Raw genomic sequence first — 18,717 nt, 5'->3', positions numbered from 1 at the left:
AGATGGACCCCACCAGTAACTTCTCCAGCTACCGCTCCACTCTGAAGGCCGCGATGTGGAGGTCTGCTGGGGCGGTGGACGATAGGCAGAAGATCGTCATTCCTTTCTTCAGCCTGCTAGTGAAGGATCTGTACTTCCTGAACGAGGGGTGTGCGAGCAGGTGTGTGTTGGGAAGGTGAGAGAGAGGAGGAGTAGGAGCGCTCTTCGTGAGGTACCGTGTGCGTGTGTGTGTGTGTGTTTGTGTGCGCGCGTGCGTGTAATTCACCTCGGTTGTCTGCTGGTCACCCAGCCAGTCTTCCCCATTACGGAGCGAGCTCAGAGCTCATAGACTGTGTTTGTGTAGTGTGTGCGTGTGCATGTGCATGTGTTGAAAAGGTGAGAGGAAGAGGAGAGCTATGAGAGGTACTGCTGTGTGAGTGTGCGTGTGAGAAGAGCTGAGAGGGGTACTGCTGTGTGTCCTGTGGGTCCTCCAGGGAATCATTCAAGAGCCTAATGAGTTGAATGTGTACGTGATTGGAAAACTGTGCGTGCGTCTGTCTGTCCCCACTCTAACACCCCACCTTTCCCCGCAGACTGCCCAACGGCCACATTAACTTCGACAAATTCTGGCAGCTGGCGAAACAGGTGACGGAGTTCATGGCGTGGAAGCAGGTGACATGCCCCTTTGAGCGCGCCCCGGACGTCATCAACCACCTCCACACTGCCCACATGCTCTCCGAAACGGGTAAGGTGGCTTTGTAGTGCGGTGGAGTGTCATGGTGGTGTATGATGTGCAATGTGGGAGACTGTGGTGGGAGATGTGGTGAGAATGTGATGTGGTCGTGAGTACTTTGTGACGAGGAAAGTGGTGTGTGTAGGTAGTTGTGGTGGTGATGGTGAGGTTTTTATGGGGTTTGTGGTGACTGGGGGTGAAAATGTGATGTGGTATGGTGGTGATGGTGAAGAGGATTATGTAGGGGAAGCAGTGACGAGGAAAGTGATGTGTGTAGGTAGCAGTGGTGGTGGTAATGATGCTTTTTGGAATTAATGGTGACTGACTGGGGGTAAAAATGTTGTGATGAAGAATGGTGGTGGTGATGGTAGGAAGCAGTGACTAGGAAAGTGGTGTGTGTGGTGTGCAGTGGTGGTGGTGACAGAATCGGGGTCAAAGGAATAGGTAGCGATGGTAGTGGTGGTGATGACACGAGAGGGGGGGGGGTGGATATCAGGGGCAGACTCATGATACAAAGCACGAGTCATCAGAAAGGAATCAAAAACCAATCCCCATTTTTTCCCCATAAGTAAAAAAAAAAAAATTAAAACTGCAGACATTTTCTCCAGTATAGTATATGTACATTTCCACAGTCAGCAGTATTTACAGCGCCATTGTTGATGCTGTGCTGATGCGCCACACGCCTCCTTCTCTACGTAGTGTCTGACCCAACCTTTCCTTCCCTCTGCCCTTCAGGTCTGGCTCTCGCGTCCTTCGAGTGTGAGGGGCCAGACAACAGCTACGAGAAGGAGCGATACAAGACACTGAAGTAAGTATTGGTGGTAGTGGTGGTGGGTGGTGGTGCCTGTCCGTCCCAGTATTGTAAGATCGAAGTTCACCCGTGTAGAGGAAACAATACCCTCGTGTCTTTTTCGTTTTAACATCAGCTTCATTTCTTGGCTCCATTTCTGCAGTCCGGCACAAGGCGCGAGGTTTGAGAGGCGGTGGGTGTTTCAGGAATCGCAGCGTCTCACAACCCGTCAATCAATCACTAGAAATAAGAAAGCCAGTAGAAAAAAGTGTAAGAGCGACAGGACAGGCATCACGTTCGTCATTAGTCTGAAGGCATGTTGACGCTGCTGTTTTCTTGATTTGTTTCTCCAGCAAGACATGTTGCATCGTTGTGTTGGGGCTAAACATTCTCCGCTTCCACCGACACTGACAGATCGCCAAGTAAAGATGCCGCATTACATATTCTCCGCCTTTCACCAGAGCAGCGAAAAAACAGACCAAGAGGATTTAACTGCACGCTGGTATTTCGGTGAACATGTTTGCTGTGGGCGGGAATGATGAAAGCTATATTGTTAGACTAGAGCACTTAGCTACATCGGTTTTTATAAAATGTGAAATAATCTCATTGAAAAGTGCAAGAGAATAAAAAATACTGTACGTGATCCCTTTTTTGGCTAAACAAACACAGCACTGCAGTCAATATGCCTTCAGACAACAATAACGAACGTAATATACTAACTGATCCAACATTATTTCCTTTTTGTACTGGTTGGAATTTCTGACTGACGCTTGTGAGATGTTATAATTCTTGAACACTGCCCCTTTGAAACCATGCTCTTGTCTAACTGGAAAAAAAAAAACTCAAAAACAAAAGACAGTCGGTACATGCTTCCCTCGTGGGGTGGGTTCGTGCACACAACGCCGGGATGACTAGGTAGTTTGGCTGGATCTTGTGTTGGGGCCGGGCAATGTGACAGGCGCTAGACAGACTCCGATGTTCTGGCAGACAAAGAGCGCGTGTGCCTCTTGTGCTCTTGTGGTGTATTCCCAGGTGGTGTGCTAGGCTGCCGGGTGGTGGTGGTGGTGTAGCTACTTCCGGAAACAAAAAAATGTTCATTATCATGTGTGTTCAGCAACTAGTGGTTGTAAGGGGCTCAAAAGAACACCCTAATGATTTGAGCTTTAAAGAGCACCAGATGTTTTGAGTGTTAATTCAGTAAGACTACTAACTATGCATGGAACACCAGCAATAGGAGGAGTTAAGCGCAACAGTGTGAGCAGCTTTAAGACTCGAATAAACTACTTTTTCACCGTGCATGTAACTCGCCCCTAAACCCCCCTCTCTCTCTCTTCTCTTGCAGGGCAGACACGCAGCAGTCAGCAGAGAGAGAGTGAAGCTTATCTAAATTCACAACACCGTAAGCTCATGTCAAAAAAAAAATGCAAATCCTGGGCCAGAAAGATGAAAAATGCCTCAAACAAAATAGGAAATGTGACGAGCAAAATGTGTTACGTTGCGCATCTCAGCAAAAGTGCACTCATCTGAGAATTAGTGTTAAGCGTGTTTATTCACAAAGAAAACGTCAGGAAATGTGAAGAGGCCGAGGATACGAGGCTCAGGAAGAAAATGGTAAATACAAGAATGGCCAAAAGGCAGAGCACGGAGCCTCCCACCTCGTTTGCTGCGAGGATGAGGCGACGAGGGTGTCTCCCTTGCCTCCCCTCCCCCACCCAGGCAGGCCGCGGGGAGTGAGCCGAGGCAAATTGCATAAAAGGAAAACGGACCTTGAGTCACTGGAAAACGTGGCGTTGTGAGGTGATGGCGGGGCGTGGCCGAGACCCCCAGGGAGGGCCGGGGGTTGGGGTCGCGGCAGCACTGTGAGGGACATTGGACTCCGCTGCCAGGATGGAGGGAGGGCCTCGCTGTCAATCACTTGACCTCGATGAAGGCGCGTCTCAGCCAGGAGTGATGATGCCCCAAGGTCGTCCTTAAGGGAGTTCCGATAACTGTAATAGTGTGAACACCAGGTAGAGGCATACTCATGAAAAGAAAAAAGGTGAAAATATCGACGAAAAAATGGTGAAAGTAACTGTGCTGGAAGAACTCGTCAGGAGAACCTGCAACAAATTTAGATAAAAATACCTGTAGTGAACGACAGCAGCAGCAGCAGCCCAGATCCAGAGGGAAGCTGCTGTGGATCTTACTTTTTCCTCCTCCACTTCCGTAACGAGCAGTGGATTCCTTGCCCATTACTCGCTTTATGTGCCGGCTCTGCTGCTCGTGTGTGTGTGTGTGTGTGTGTGTGTGTGTGTGTGTGTGTGTGTGTGTGTGTGTGTGTGTGTGTGTGGCCGCGGCTGCCCCACCGTCGCGTCTCTGAGTAGTGGCGGCAGTGGCAGCAGGGCAGAGATGCGCCCTTGGATACAGTCGTAAAGACGGGCGAGTGTTGTGGGCAAGGCGTCACGGTGCGTGGCGAGCGTGGCCTCGGAGGACAGTGCGTGAAGCGTGTCGCGAGGCACAGGATCGGCCAAGGTGAGCGACACGGATCCGAGCCAACACTTCCTCACTCCACCAGGCAACACCCCGGCCTCCCCACGCTCCCCGTCCCGCCCCGCCCGCCGGTGTATAAATGACAACCACAGGAATATTTGTATGTAGATGTGGTGTCCGGCGCGGCAGCGGCTGGCGGGGCGTGACTGGCGGCAAGACTTCAGAGCCAAGAGAGCCGCGGGTACACTACTGGTTCACCGCGCCCCACCAGTCAGGCGGTCCAGTGGGCACCCAATGCCGGGGCGGGGCGGGGCTGTACAGTCACTAAAGATAAGCTTCTTGGTCATTGACATTCCACAGATAGTCAGTCTTCCTCGCTGGTGTGTGGGAGGGAGCTGATGGCCGCAGCGGCAGCCATGGAGGAGCGGGCGGCGCGTGCTGGCCCAGCGGTCTGGTGTGTTTATCGAATTCTAATCATCGTGTAATTTTTATTCTAAGGTCTGGAAGAGTTCTTGAGGGAGGAGAGTTTTATGTTTCATTAACGAGTTATATTTTCTCATTTTAATGCTTTGTTTAGATTTTATAATATAAAATTATATTTTTATCTTATTTATGTGTATGCATGTACTTACGATTTCTGCTGTGTTTGTTCCGTCTTCCTGATCACGCGTCTGCAAGAAGCGGCTTTGTTCCGCACCTCATTCCGCCCCGTGCCACGCCACGCGTCTCCCTCAGACGCTCTCACCAGAGTGGTATTGCTCGTTTTCCGTCCAACGCCTTCCCACAAACACATTAGGGAAGGACTGGCGGTGGGCGTGAGTGTTCTGAGGGCGGCCGCCTCGCGCGGCGGGACACCACCTGTGTAGAGGGAACGGGAGAGATGGTTGGCGAAGCACGGCACGGCACGGCACGGGTGTTGCTCTACCAGCATTTTACTGCAGATCACAAAAACCATTTTTTTTTTTTTTATTTATTTATTACATGCACTGTTCTCATTGTTCCTGAAGTGCCGCCAGCTGAGGACATGAGCGTGGTAGCACTGCCTGGGCGACGCTCCCGCCGCTAGTCTGCATGTCACCTTGCCTCACATTCAGTAAAGACTGCGTACAATTATTTAGTACAAATATTAATTATTATCTAAAGCACAGGATTATAGATAAAATACACAACCCTGTATTCTGCGCATATACAAGAATTTTTAGCGGAAATACGGTTTGTCAACTTTTTAAAATGGAAATGGGATTAAACGGGAATTACACATTAGGCCAGTCAGAGGGTTGGAGGAGCGGCCTGTGACAGTGTTACCAAGCCCATGCCCGCCCGCACTGCCTCGCGCCACGCTCACAAAGAGGCGATACTGCCGCTGCCAGAGTGAACATAGCCATCTGTACCCATTCTCTCTCTCTCTCTCTCTCTCTCTCTCTCTCTCTCTCTCTCTCTCTCTCTCTCTCTCTCTCTCTCTCTCTCTCTCTCTCTCTCTTCTCTCTCTCTCTCTTCTCTCTCTCTCTCTTCTCTCTCTCTCTCTACGAGATCTGATTGTTTATAATGACTATTTTCCAATACATTTAAAACTATTCGAAGAGATTATAATGTTGCGATAAGAGCGACTGTACGTGTGTGAATGAGTGATTGATATGCCATCTTAATTATTGCACTTGCTGAGTTTGCATAAGGTGTACACGGTGTGGGTTGTGGTGGTGGTGGTGTGCGTGTGTTTGTGTGTGTGTGTGTGTAACTCCAGTCCTGCAAATCCTGTGTGCACGTTTCAACTCTGTGGTGTGTGTACAAATTGTTTAAACCAAAGATGGACTTATTCCCCTCATTACTGGCGTGTGTGTGTGTGTGTGTGTGTGTGTGTGTGTGTGTGTGTGTGTGTCGAGTGCAGTGAAGAGAGACAACCAATTCCCTGTGGCTCTATATTTACATGTATTTACCTTGAGTAGAGTCATATTGAGAGGGAGCCAGACTGTTTGTGTACACCCGCGGGAAGGTAACACATCAACCCACCCACCCACCCACCCAGCCATCCCACACACACACACACACACACACACACACACACACACACACACACACACACACAAAGACACACACACACGAAAAATAGTTACTCTCCTTGACCCATGTTTTCTCTCCCTCGAAAGAAAACGAGGGGCGTATTGGCTTCACGTGTCCCTGCGTAAAAGTTGTGCAAATGGATTAAACGGAGGGACGGGACGGACGGGAAGAGAGGAGGAGGAGGAATTTTGTAGCATCCGGTTACGTAGTGAATATGACAGAGCCGTGGAAGAGGGGAAAGAAAGGGGAAATAGAACACTGGGAGAGAAGAGGACTGTGGAAAAGGGAATAGTAAAGAAGATAGAGGCAGGTGGCAATTAAATAGAATAGGTTAACCTAAAGAATGTATGGCAGAGAGAGAGAGATAGGAAGTTAGTTAATTGAATGGACTTTTAGTAATCTAATAATATGAAGGGATGTTTATTGAATGAAATGTTGTAGGTACGTAGCAGCGGGAGAGCAATTAATCACTCACACTGAAGCTGTCCGTTACTGAGAGGGTCATACTGTTACCACCTGGCAAAGTGACGTAATAATAATCGGCTTGTTACGGAGGGAGTGTGGAGCGGAAAGATGTGCTATGAATGTGGTGATGTGGATGAGAGTGTTATGAATGTGAAGTGATGTGGGTGCAGAGAGAGAGAGAGAGTGTATCAGTTGTTACGAATATATCTCAGGTGTGCGTCAGGTGTAGGAATGAGGAGAGAGAGTATACGGGTGTGTCATGTGTGGTGGAAGGACTACTTAAGGAGGTGGAGTGCGTGGTGATGACGTGAGAGAGGGGTGTGTGTGTGTGGTAAGCAAGGCATTTAGTGCGAAGAATGAATAAGTGAATGAGTGTTTACGAAGTGTTTGAGTGATGTAGTGAATAAAATAGTGATGTAACAGGCTGGTGGCGGTGTGTGGTGTGGTGCGGGGTGCATTGGGTGCGTGGTGGTGGTGAAGAGTGAGAACGTGGTGTCAGCGTGGGGAGGTGAAGGGGAAACACTGAAATGCTTCACACGGGATATTGAGTTTGGGGTGAGTGGCGGGGCACGGAAGGGGATGGAAAAGGACGAGAGAGAGAGAGAGAGAGAGAGGGGGGGGGGTCAGAAGCCAGAGATACAGAAGGGAGAAATTCAACTGGGTTCAGTTCATCAAATCGGGAATAGGACAACAGAATAGGACACTCGGTAGGACATCAGCTGTATGGAGGAGAGGGAAGGGGCGCGTTTATGGCCTAAATTCACCATACAATTTGAAATAGGGACAGTGTAGGATAGGACATGCCAGGCAGGACATCATCAACTGCATCGGAGAGTGACTGTGTGTGTGTGTGTGTGTGTGTGGCTAGTAATGAATCAACGAGTGTTAATATTCCACCGACATGAAATAATGAATCATGCAAATTACATACATTGAACAACATACCATATTCATACACAGCCCTCGCATGAACAGCGGCTGACGGAGGAGGAGGAGGGTTGGCAGGGTGGGAGTAACGAAGGGCGTGGATGATAATGCCCTCTATCCCTACCACGTCACCTTCACACATCACCGGGCGTCACAGGGCAGTCTGGCTCCCGTCGGTCACCTGTCACCTGTCCACTCACGCCACGACGGTCAGGTTCATCAGAGGTAGTGGAGTAGATGTGCCGACAGAAGGTACAGGTAGTAGTAGTAGGTCCTTAACGTGCGTGCGTGCGTGTGTGTGGCGGGCGAAGGATGTAGAGTAATCTTGACAGTAATGAGTAACAGCAGCCGTCTAGCACACTCACTGCACCTGTAAATAATAAAAAGAATAAAGATCATTTTGCAGCTTATATTGTGTTTTATTGGACCTTGATGGAGCGATGGAGAATTTAGACCAGACAAACACTTTGCCCTCACCATGACTGTTTTCAAAGGCTCCAGAGATAACTAGCTTCATTTTCAAGACTGTTTCTCCTGTTAATGGTGTAGAGAACTTTTGTTTATCCGTCATTGTAAGAGTAAAAGCCTCTTAAAACGCTGTGGAACTCCAACTAGAGCCTTTTGACAGTCGTGGTGCGGGGCAATGGTCTGCAGAGGAAAGAGAAATACTAAGAAATATGAAAACACAAGTCTGGTTCTTCAAGTCAACACATAACACCTCGAGAACGAAAAGCCTCCGTGAAATTTGTGGAGGTTGAAAGTTTGTAACATTATAGTGGCGGTGAAGGAGTTGACAGGCTGGCGGCGAGGAGGAGGAGGAGGAGGAACAGCAGCAGCAGCAGCAGCAGCTCACCACGCCGCCATTACCGGAGATGAGATGGTAAGGGAGAGGTAAAGTTCTGTCTAAGTGAGATGTTTGTGTGATGAGATTATTTAAAGACACGGGATGGTTGTGAGACGTGGTGATGGTGGTGGTGCAGCCTGTGTGAAAAGATCTACTGCTTCAAACTTCATTTAAGTATGTTTAGGTGGTGGTGGTGCAGCCTGCGTGAAGGATCTACTGCTTCAAGTTCTCTATTTCGGTTATGTTTAAAAGGTGGTGGTGGTGGTGGTGGTGCTTCAAGCTCTCAATTAAGTACAAGATATTACTCCAATATAAGTGGTAAAAAAAATGAAAAAAAATACTCTGGCTGTGTTTCCAATTACAATTCGAAGCAATTTGATCCTCACCTGTAGCGAGGCGTGGTATTCTTTGCAATCACCATTACTTCACAAGGAACATGCTCCAAATGCCGAGTGAAATGCGGTATGCTCACTCAAGTCAGACCAGTTGATAACTCTGACAATGAGAAAAACTATTGTAATTACAGATGAAAAAATCCCCGCCACATTGTCTTGCCTCGCCGTGCAGGTAATAAAGACAAGGCGCCTCTGCTTTGCTTTAGTGCTGCTGTTCCACTTCCATAATGAATTTCCCGGTATCGTTCACAATATACTAAAAATATCTACAGAAAATATTTGAGTATTATGTTAAATTCATGCGTGTAATAATATTTGCAATGTGTTTTTGCACCGGAAAGTTTAGGCGATTCTACATTCATTCATAAATTACAACCTTGGAATACGCTGAATTAACTAAACCATTTGAACAATTCTGTGAAAAAGTATTAGGAGTAAGTTGACTTAGGGAATGCTAAAAACACCTGCGCTTTCTAACCAATAGCAAGTGTTGAACTAAATAGAAAAACAACACATAAAAATACCACTACTAATGAAGAATGAGAACTCTAGACCAGTAAACCTCCGCGCCACCTTCAGACACTTCCCAGCGCCTCGACGTGACACAAAGTGGGGAGAACAGGGAAGGGCGGGACCAACCATAGTGATCCAGACAGTAATCCACACTGAAAAATCTGATCAATAGAGGACTGGATTTTTCACCGCCCATTTTCGTTACTCTACCCTCCCCCATGTTTGATTCAGCGAGGAGCCCATAGCCTCCCCAGGGACCCACACACCACCGCGCTGCTGAACTCAGGGATGTCTGCTGTAATGCTGCACTTATTCCGCCGTGTGCTGAGATTAGAATGAATGGCAATGAATATAAACGGTGACAATTCCAGCACACACACACACACACACACACACACACACGGTAGCTCAGTGGTTAGAGCGCTGGCTTCACAAGCCAGAGGGCCGGGGTTCGATTCCCCGACCGGGTGGAGATATTTGTGTTTGCCTCCTTTCACGTGTAGCCCCTGTTCACCTAGCAGTGAGTAGGTACGGGATGTAAATCAAGGAGTTGTGACCTTGTTGTCTCGGTGTGTGGTGTGTGCCTGGTCTCAGGCCTATCCGAAGATCGGAAATAATGAGCTCAGAGCTCGTTCCGTAGGGTAACGTCTGGCTGTCTCGTTAGAGACTGCAGCAAATCAAACAGTGAAACACACACACACACACACACACTCTCTCACTCTCACTCTCTCTCTCTCTCTCTCTCTCTCTCTCTCTCTCTCTCTCTCTCTCTCTCTCTCTCTCTCTCAATGCGCTGCCAACACCGAGACATATCTGACCTATGACACACACACACACACACACACACACACACACACAGAGAGAGCGAGAAAATGAGGGTTAGGCCTTTTAATTGGGATGGGTGGGAGGCAGTGAGTGTCAGGGAAGGGGGGGGGGGCCGGCGGTGATGAGTACTGGCATCCCTAGCAGTGAGAGAGAGGTGGTGGTGCAAGATAACGACGAGGACGATGACACCAGCTTTATGCACCACCACTCTCCCTCTCTCTCTCTCTCTCTCTCTCTCTCCCTCTCTCACACTCTGCACACTTTCCTCGGAAGCGCATTTTTACGTGAAATATTCGCGCCTTGCGGTGATGATCTACCAGTTTCAATTAAGAACCGGAACTTGTCGCTGCAAAAATGTTATGGACTTTTTGTTGAAATGGAATGCGCTCCGCCAGTCACGCAACGCAGGCCAGCGAGGGGGGGGGTGTCTTCCTGGGTGGCAGAATGAGTGTGAAGCTGCAAACAATAATGGAGTAACGTATCGCTGGCACCTGTTTTATTATTCTGAAATGATGGACTACAGAGCGAAAACAAATCAGAAGAAAGGAAAACCACCTATTTGTTTCTCCTAATTCCTCTAATCTTGCAGACCGTGTTCAATAAATATTTGAATAACCGCATACCATTACCACCACCACCACCACTATTTTTATAAGCCAGAAAAGATAGATCTGATAACAAAACTAATTAAAAAGGATGCAAAAAAACGATCTCTCTCTCTCTCTCTCTCTCTCTCTCTCTCTCTCTCTCTCTCTCTCTCTCTCTCTCTCTCTCTCTCTCTCTCTCTCTCTCTCTCTCTCTCTCTCTCTCTCTCTCTCTCTCTCTCTCTCTCTCTCTCTCTCTCTCTCTCTCTCTCTCTCTCTCTCTCTCTCTCTCTCTCTCTCTCTCTCTCTCTCTAATCTAAAAACAAGAACTTATACACAAATAACCAGTTTTTGTCAACGTGTTCAGATCACGGGACGACAGATTGCGAGAAAAGACTAAACACATTGGTGAGTGTCTCCCAAATGTTACTCAGTTCGTGGTCATGACTGTAGAAACTGTATAGCCGGACTGTATGTATGCTTTAGTTCACTCGCTTATTAAGTTTTGAGTGTGTGTCGATTCCAGAATGCCTCGCCGTAAAGATCGGGTGGGTGTTCGTGCAAGTTGCAGGATTTTCCCCAATATTGAAAAATGATAATTAGAAAGAACAGTAAGTCGGGAAACGTGCTAACGAAAATGAAAGCAGGATTTACTGAGGAACCGGAACCACCACCACCACCACCACTACTACCAGCACCACCACCATCGTCACCACAGAGCACTTCCACTACAAGTTAACTACAATACTGATGAAGATGTAGAGATGAATATAAATAATGACTAACATCATGTCACGAAATTACTACCACTACTACTACTACTACTACTACTACTACTTACTACTTGTATTATTACTACTACTACTACTACTACTTCTCTTACTACTACTACTACTTCTCTGACTACTACTACTACTACTACTACTACTACTACTACTACTACTACTACTACTACTACAACTAACAACACTGATGCTTGAAAAAAATACAAAACAACAATAACAAATCAAACACAACAAAACTACCCCCACCACCACCACCACCATCACCACAACAACAACTACTACATCTACTACTACTACTACTCCTGCTACTACCACCGCTGCTTGGGACGTGAGAAAGGTAAGGAAGGAAGGACTAGATAGCTTCAGGAAGATTGCCAGTGCTTCAGTCAGCCGGTCAATAACTCGAGTCAGGGAAGGCTGCACACACTCGCCTGGAATGCCTCAAAACCTCGCTCGGTATGGATATGAACGCTCCATGCACAAGAAACTGAATCCAGGACCGCAACATTTCATAGCCAAAATTCTAGACTGGTGGCTGCCAATATTTTACCTTCAGTGGCCCCGCTCCTCGCTCGCCAAGACTTGATACTGTTAGGGATCATTGTCTTGGGAAAATAATGGTGGTGGTGGTGGTGGTGGTGATGGTGGTAGTAGTAGTAGTAGTAGTAGTAGTGGTGATGAGTGGTGATGGGTGGTAGTGGTGGTGGTGGTGGTGGTGGTGGTGGTGGTGGTGGTGGTGGGTGGTTGGTGGTGGTGGTGGTTGGTACATAAAACTATAAAAAGTGTCACTATATACAAACTAACACTTCTTAACCCTTTACCCGTCACTTGGTACACCTTTCCTTAATCACCAATCACACTGAGACATCTAAACTTGTTCTACACCCACATCCAATCCTTGATACGAAAAAAAAAAAAACTAAACAATCTCTTTCATTGCTAACTATCTTGTATGTGCTTGTAAATTCACACATTGTCTCTGGTGCTATTAATTGTCTCGTGTCGCAGCGAAAAGCACACGTCAAGCTAGAAAATTCTCTGCAGGAGGTGTGTTCATCTTACCTGAAGCAAAAACACTCAGCCAAGTCACAAAGGCAAGTGTCAGGTGTGGATTTTTAACGACGAGGAAATGTTCTCTGTGATGACAAAGAGTACATGCTGACTTTCTAACGCCAAACCTGTACTGCATATCAAAAAATACAGTGGAACCATGCGTGCTTTGGGGTCCGAGGGGTCTCCAAGCGCACGGGTTTGAATCCTGTCCACTGTCCGAGTGTAGGTTGGGCTTCCTCACTCGGAGCAAGGGTTTCCTAGCGGGTGGGCTTTGAGATAGGAGGCACCCCAAATAGATATCCCCTTTAGCCCAGAAATTCCCGTGAAAAGCCCACATGGTATAAATGAAAAAAAAAAAAAAGCTATCACACATTACCCAGTCTACTCCAACCGGACCTACACAACACCACGACTTGCAATCCAGGAAACACCATGAACGCAGGAATATACTTTTTTTTCCCTTTATCCATTACTATTACTGGTGACTTTACCGTCTCTTTCCAACTCCCTATATTCTTCCCTACGTGAGTCAAATTTGTGGATAAGAACCATCAGTGGAAATAAATACCTATTTTTCATTCATGGCCAGCCACGTATAGGCCTGGGCGCTTCCTGCAGATTCCCTTACTGTGTGTTATGAAAGCTCTCTCTTTCTTTCTCTCTCTCTCTCTCTCTCTCGCTCTCTCTCTTTACATACTTTTGTTTAACTATTCATGTATATTCCTTAAACCTTTCCCTTGTGATGTGCAAAACTTCACAGCACTAAGAGTAAAACATTAAATCTCTCTAAGCATTGACAAGAAAACGATGAAAAGAATTGATTTACAGTTTCGATGATTCTCTTGATATTTATTTTGGGACCGACACTTTACTGAGCATTTTTTTTTTTTTTTTTTTTTGCTGCTATGTTATTGCATCTATTTTGGCAGTGATACCTTAGCGGGCCTTTTTTTTTTTTTTACTAATATACTTTTGCTCATGATCGCCGCTCCTCCCACGTAAAAAAATAAGAAGCTTGGAGGTGGCTGTAAAATTAGAAAAAAATGTCTGGGTGATTAAGAGTTAAGGAAAGATGCGGCAAACAACAGTGAAAGAGTGAGCTTGTAGATTTATTGGATTCAGTGTCCAATTGTTTCGTCTCTCTGTAACCTTCCTTCACAAATCAAAAAATATCATGTTGAAACCTTGCCCTGTGAATCTTGCATAGTTTGTTTCCCAGATATTCCAAGCGGCTTTCCGGGAACATATATGAATACAGATCGTCATTTTTTTTTTTTTTAGTGCAAGGGAAAGGGAAACTAGTCATGCTATGTTCGAGTAAGCCAAGGGGAATTGTCCATCAGTCCCCTCGTCTGACCACCTATCACTCCTGCAGACACATGAGTCAACACCACCCACCACCGCGCCTCACAAGCCAAGCCACATCACCCCACTTGCCGCCTCGCCTCACCGCCTCTTACCTCACGTCACCGCTCCTTCACACTTGACACTCGACACCTGTCACTCCCTCCATCGCAATGCATCAATTACACCGCCATAACACTCCCCAGGCCTGCCAGTACCTACTCCATACCTCACAGCTGTTATTTCTCACACAATCCAAGTCATCACCCTCACAACCCACATCTGTCACTTCCCTCGTACACATCCTTCTCTTCTTCATATCTCTCACATCCTACCTATCATCCCTCTCTCTCTCTCACTGGCATTGTCTCCGTCACACCCCATGCCCCAATTCGCTCCCTCACATCACTTCTCATAACGCTAAGATGCCCACAGCAGCAGCACACAGCATCGCCACTCTCCTCCCCTGCAGACACCGCACCACACCTGCCTCTTCCCAAGCTAGAACAAGGATCTATATGCCAGCCAATGGAAACTCCTGTCTTGAAATAAACGTTTTTTTTTTTTCTTCTTCTTCTTCTCTTCTTAAGGTTTTCATCAGTAGTAAGTCTTTTCTTTACAGAGAATTTTTTTTTTTATGTTTTATAGTTATTATGACTCGTTTCGTAGTTTCATTGTTTCATAGTGATTAGTTTCATTTTCGTATTGTTTCATACCTACTTTCATTGTTTAGCTCATCGTTTCATTTTTTTTCATTGTTTTATGGTCACTTTCATTGTTTTCCTCATTGTCTCACAGTTACTACCATTGTTTTTCTCATTGTTCCGTAGTTACTCTCATTGTCTGCCGTTCTTCACCCCTGTCAGGACACCCTCGCTCCGGACGGTTCCCAGGCTTACGTAATGCACTGCCAAACTTCCTGCGTGCATTAACCACCGCCCCAAGTCCCTTCCCTCTCATGCCAGACAGTCGTGCCGTCTAACACCGCCGCCCCAGCCAGCCCAGCCCCAGTGCCCCGCGGGTCATTAGCGCGGGAGCTACAGCGGCGTACTTCAGCCAGGGCGCGCCAAACTTCCGGCTGAAATAGTGTGGTGGTGCAGGTTCGTAAAATATACATGCAGAATTGTACAGCGCCGGTGAATGCAGTGTGTCCAGTAGCACTCAATGGGCGGGGAATTGAAGCGGCGCCGCCATTCCCGCCGCTATGAAATTCTCGTCGTCGCCTTCACAAGAACTACTCCCGGATTAATTTAATCACAGCAGCACATAGAACTGTATATAATGAACCCCACGCCTCGCTCACGCTATTTACATATTTTGTCTACATTCAGTTATATAAGTAAGAGAGCGGAGAAGGAACGGAACTGAATATCACTAAATGGCACACTAACCTTTAAAACACCTTTTCCTTTCTCAAAATTACAGGTGCACACATGAAACAGAAGCAGCGACACACGAGAACTGGCACTGTTACGACCAGGCCACGAACCAGAGGCGACACTCGAACTGGTGATCACAAGAGCAGGTTTCGTCACGTCACACACCATGGTCCACACTCCCTCTCACTGCTGCTGACTCGACGCCCTCACCTCGCTAGCCCCTTGATCGCAGTGGAGGGACCTGTTACTGAGTACTGACGCATCCCCCTCACACTTCCCTATGCCCCTCACACTTTCCCATAGCCCTTCACACTCCCCCATGCCCCCTCACACTCCCCAATGGTCCCTCATACTACCCTATGCTCCCTCACACTCCCTCATTCCCCTTACACTTCGGCCCTCACACTACCCTATGCTCCCTCACATTTCCCTCATCCCCCATCACACTCCATGGCCTCTCACACTCCCCCAGGCCCCTCACACTCCCCAGGCCCCTCACACTCCCCCATGCCTCTCACGCTCCCCGATGACCTTTCACACCACAATCTATGAACCCGTAACCAAACTAACCAAGATACAATTACCTGGCAACCATCACACCAAACACCACAGACCAAAAAGCTACATGGCAACTGCCCCCCCTAAATTATTTCCATACATGGGAGTAAATAAATAAAAAAAAAATCATACTTTGATATTCACGACGCGGCGATATCTCTCTTTTTTATTTTCCCTGATAAAAGTCAAGCGAGGGTGAAATTAGATGCAGTAAAGTGGTTAAGTGAATGTGTGAACGCGACACTGTGCAGGCTGACACTTGTATCACGGACCAGCAACACACGCGCACATACATTCGCGTGCACACACACACAAACACACACACACACACACACGTTCACCTCTGCCAACACGACCCCACAGTGTGCAACAAACAGGCAAATGTTCTCGAGTATCTAAACGCATAGATTATTTACGTGAACATAAACTTGCTCGGCGCCATAATCCAGGAGGGGAGAGGAAGCGTGGCGGGGATGGTGGCGGTATTGGTGGTGGTGGCGGCGGTGGTGGTGGTGACGGAAGGATAGTGGTGAGGATGGCAACAATGACGGTGGTAGGGATGGCAATATAAGGATAGGGATGGGAAGTGGAAGAGGTGTGGATGGAAAAGGAGAAAGAATGGTAACGGTGCAGAGATGAGGGTAATATGGATGGTGGTGGTGGTGGTGGTGGTGGTGGTGGAGATGAGTGGTTGTTGTTGTTGTTGTGGTGGTGGTGGTGGTGGTGATAACAGTGGTGGTGGTGGTTGTTGTTGTTGTTGTTGTTGTTGTTGTTGTGTAGTGGTGGTGATAAGGGGCGGGAGTGGTGGTGGTGGTGATAGGGGAGTGGTAGTAGTGGTGGTGGTAGGGGAGTGGTAGTAGTGGTGGTGGTAGGGAAGTGGTAGTAGTGGTGGTGGTAAGAGAGTGGTGGTGGTAAGAGAGTGGTGGTGGTAAGGAAGTGGTGGTGGTGGTGGTGGTGGTGACAGCGGCGGCGGTACCGAGTGAATGGACGCCTTTCCTGCACCGTGATATATGCAATTAGACTCGCTCTTCCTTTGTTCCTCAATAAAACGACGTGAATAGTAATTACGTCATTGCCCTTGACAGTCCTCGCGCCCTCCCTTTCCACCCCGCCCCGCCCCGCCTTCCCACCAAACCCCGGCCCTGAGTCCTGCCCAGCCTGTCAGGCCCCGCAGCCCACTCGTAATGCACTAACAGCACGACTGGAAAAACACATTCCACGCTGCGAATTCGAGTAGGATTGTATGAATTATTAAATAAAATATGGAAATTAAGAGATTATTATCACAAGCGATATATTTCAGCAAGCGTGGCGCGGAAAAAAGAATCAAATAATAAACGCCCTTATCTCGTGTGCATTAAATCCTTCACTTTCAACTCGAATCATTATCTCGCTGAATTTTATGAACCCCAGGCAAAACACTGTGTATCCCGCCAATTCCCCAACACTGCAAGACGCGCCGACTGAAAACACGCCGCTAAAACAAAGCCAATGAAGGAGAAGGTGCCGCCCTTGGATACAGCAATGAATCACTGAGTCCTGAAGCTTTATGAAGGGGGAGGGAGTAGGTGGGAGGTGGGAGGTGCGGGATACAGGGAAAGCGGCAGGTAGGGCGGGAGAGAGGCGCGAGGGTACAGCTTCTTGGCACAACGGTCTAATTAGCGCCGAGACAGACGGGCCGGCCATTCAGTCTCGGCCGCAGCTTATTGAGACCTTAATGAAGGGCTGATCCACCTGCGCCGCACCATTGTGCCGCCGCCCCAACCACTCACTCACAGCCTCAGCCTCAGCCTCAGCCTCCACAGGCCGCCCCAAGCCTTCAGGTAAAATGAAGAGCGACAGAATAAAACGACGAGCAAGAATAATGGCGCGCCTCACCCGATGATTCCACGCGGGTATCAGGTTGCGAGGTTGTGAAAATGTGGTTAATCTTTATAAAAGCACCGCCTTGCCCCAGAGACAAGATTCTAACGCCCGTCTGCCATTCCCCAGCCACGCCACCACAGCCACGCCGCCATACACGCCCTCATCTTACTAACCTGATACCGCAGCCTCGGCCACTGCTTCTATTTTTTGCCTCACTGTTGCTTTAACTAAATTTTTATTATGTAATTAGTTTTGCAATTGTACAAGGCAATTGTTCATAACGATACTTAACATTATTTGATATTACGTAAAGTTTGGATTTTTACGTCATTCTAAATTCAGCCAGACCATTTTAGTTTTTATTTAGTATATCGACAACATGCGGTGTTGGCGTCCCGCCACGCGGCGGTCGATCCCCTATGAGCAGTAATGATTTGCGATAGAAACGGCTGATAAATGCATTCAAAACGCACGAAAACTTTAAAAATATTTTTTCCCGAAGTTGATGAACGGTCACAAAATTTTCTTCCATGTTACTTTTAAGGTTTATAAGAGACTGTACTTCGAGAGAGTTCCAAGAGTTCACAGCAATATTCAACGTGCCCTAGAGACAGTTAATAGCCACTGTAAAGCGAGGAACTGTTTCCCTTGTACAATAGAAGCTCCGTAACACGCCGAATCACCACTGCCGCCACGGGAGGCCCTCTCGCTCCCTGCTGACGTCACTACAAGTCATGCCCGGTAACTAACACCGAATAATAAAAAGACCACATTCACACCACCTAGTCTGCATCATGCCAATTCTTTACCATGACAGTAATAAAGTGTAACCAGTGCAACATTCCCGACACACCCATTCTGTGTTCTGAGAGGCAGCGTGACGCCCTACAACACGCCACGACAGGGAAGCCTTACCTCTTCAACATCGTGGAGTGGAAAGCAGCGAGGTGTTCAGCGACCCTACGATGGCACCAGAGAGTTGTGAGAAGCTTGTGTCCTTAAAACCCAGCACTTCAGTCAGACACCAAGATGAGGGGCGCCATGATGGTACAGCCGCCACCAGGAGTGACGTGTCCAGCTGACAGGTTATGCATCTGGCAAATAGTAATCAGGTGTATCAGTAATCGCCACAGACGTGATGCATGATGAA

General features: G+C 47.6%; 2 protein-coding genes across 2 annotated transcripts in view; one reads left to right on the top strand and one right to left on the bottom strand.

Moving 5' to 3' along the window:
- Positions 1–7,831, top strand: part of LOC123511685 (ras-GEF domain-containing family member 1B-like) — a 409,983-nt gene extending 402,152 nt beyond the window's left edge. Inside the window, 4 exon segments of the mRNA XM_045267742.1 lie at positions 1–160; positions 573–724; positions 1,448–1,520; positions 2,845–7,831. The exon segment at positions 1–160 is cut by the window's left edge and continues 43 nt beyond it. Of these exon segments, the coding sequence (XP_045123677.1) occupies positions 1–160; positions 573–724; positions 1,448–1,520; positions 2,845–2,878 (419 nt within the window). The 3' untranslated portion in view covers positions 2,879–7,831.
- Positions 1,307–7,565, bottom strand: LOC123511684. The gene is made up of 3 exons (XM_045267741.1): positions 7,440–7,565; positions 4,604–4,829; positions 1,307–3,490 (listed from the first exon to the last, which is right to left on the bottom strand). Exons 1-3 carry the CDS (start codon positions 7,561–7,563, stop codon positions 3,100–3,102), a joined length of 741 nt encoding a protein of 246 aa, XP_045123676.1. The 5' UTR covers positions 7,564–7,565; the 3' UTR covers positions 1,307–3,099.
- Positions 7,832–18,717: the final 10,886 nt, after the last annotated feature.

Source organism: Portunus trituberculatus, chromosome 31 (assembly GCF_017591435.1).
Source record: "Portunus trituberculatus isolate SZX2019 chromosome 31, ASM1759143v1, whole genome shotgun sequence".
Classification (NCBI taxonomy): domain Eukaryota; kingdom Metazoa; phylum Arthropoda; class Malacostraca; order Decapoda; family Portunidae; genus Portunus; species Portunus trituberculatus.
Note: the sequence above shows the minus strand (reverse complement) of the source record. Positions and strands in the feature narration are given on the sequence as shown.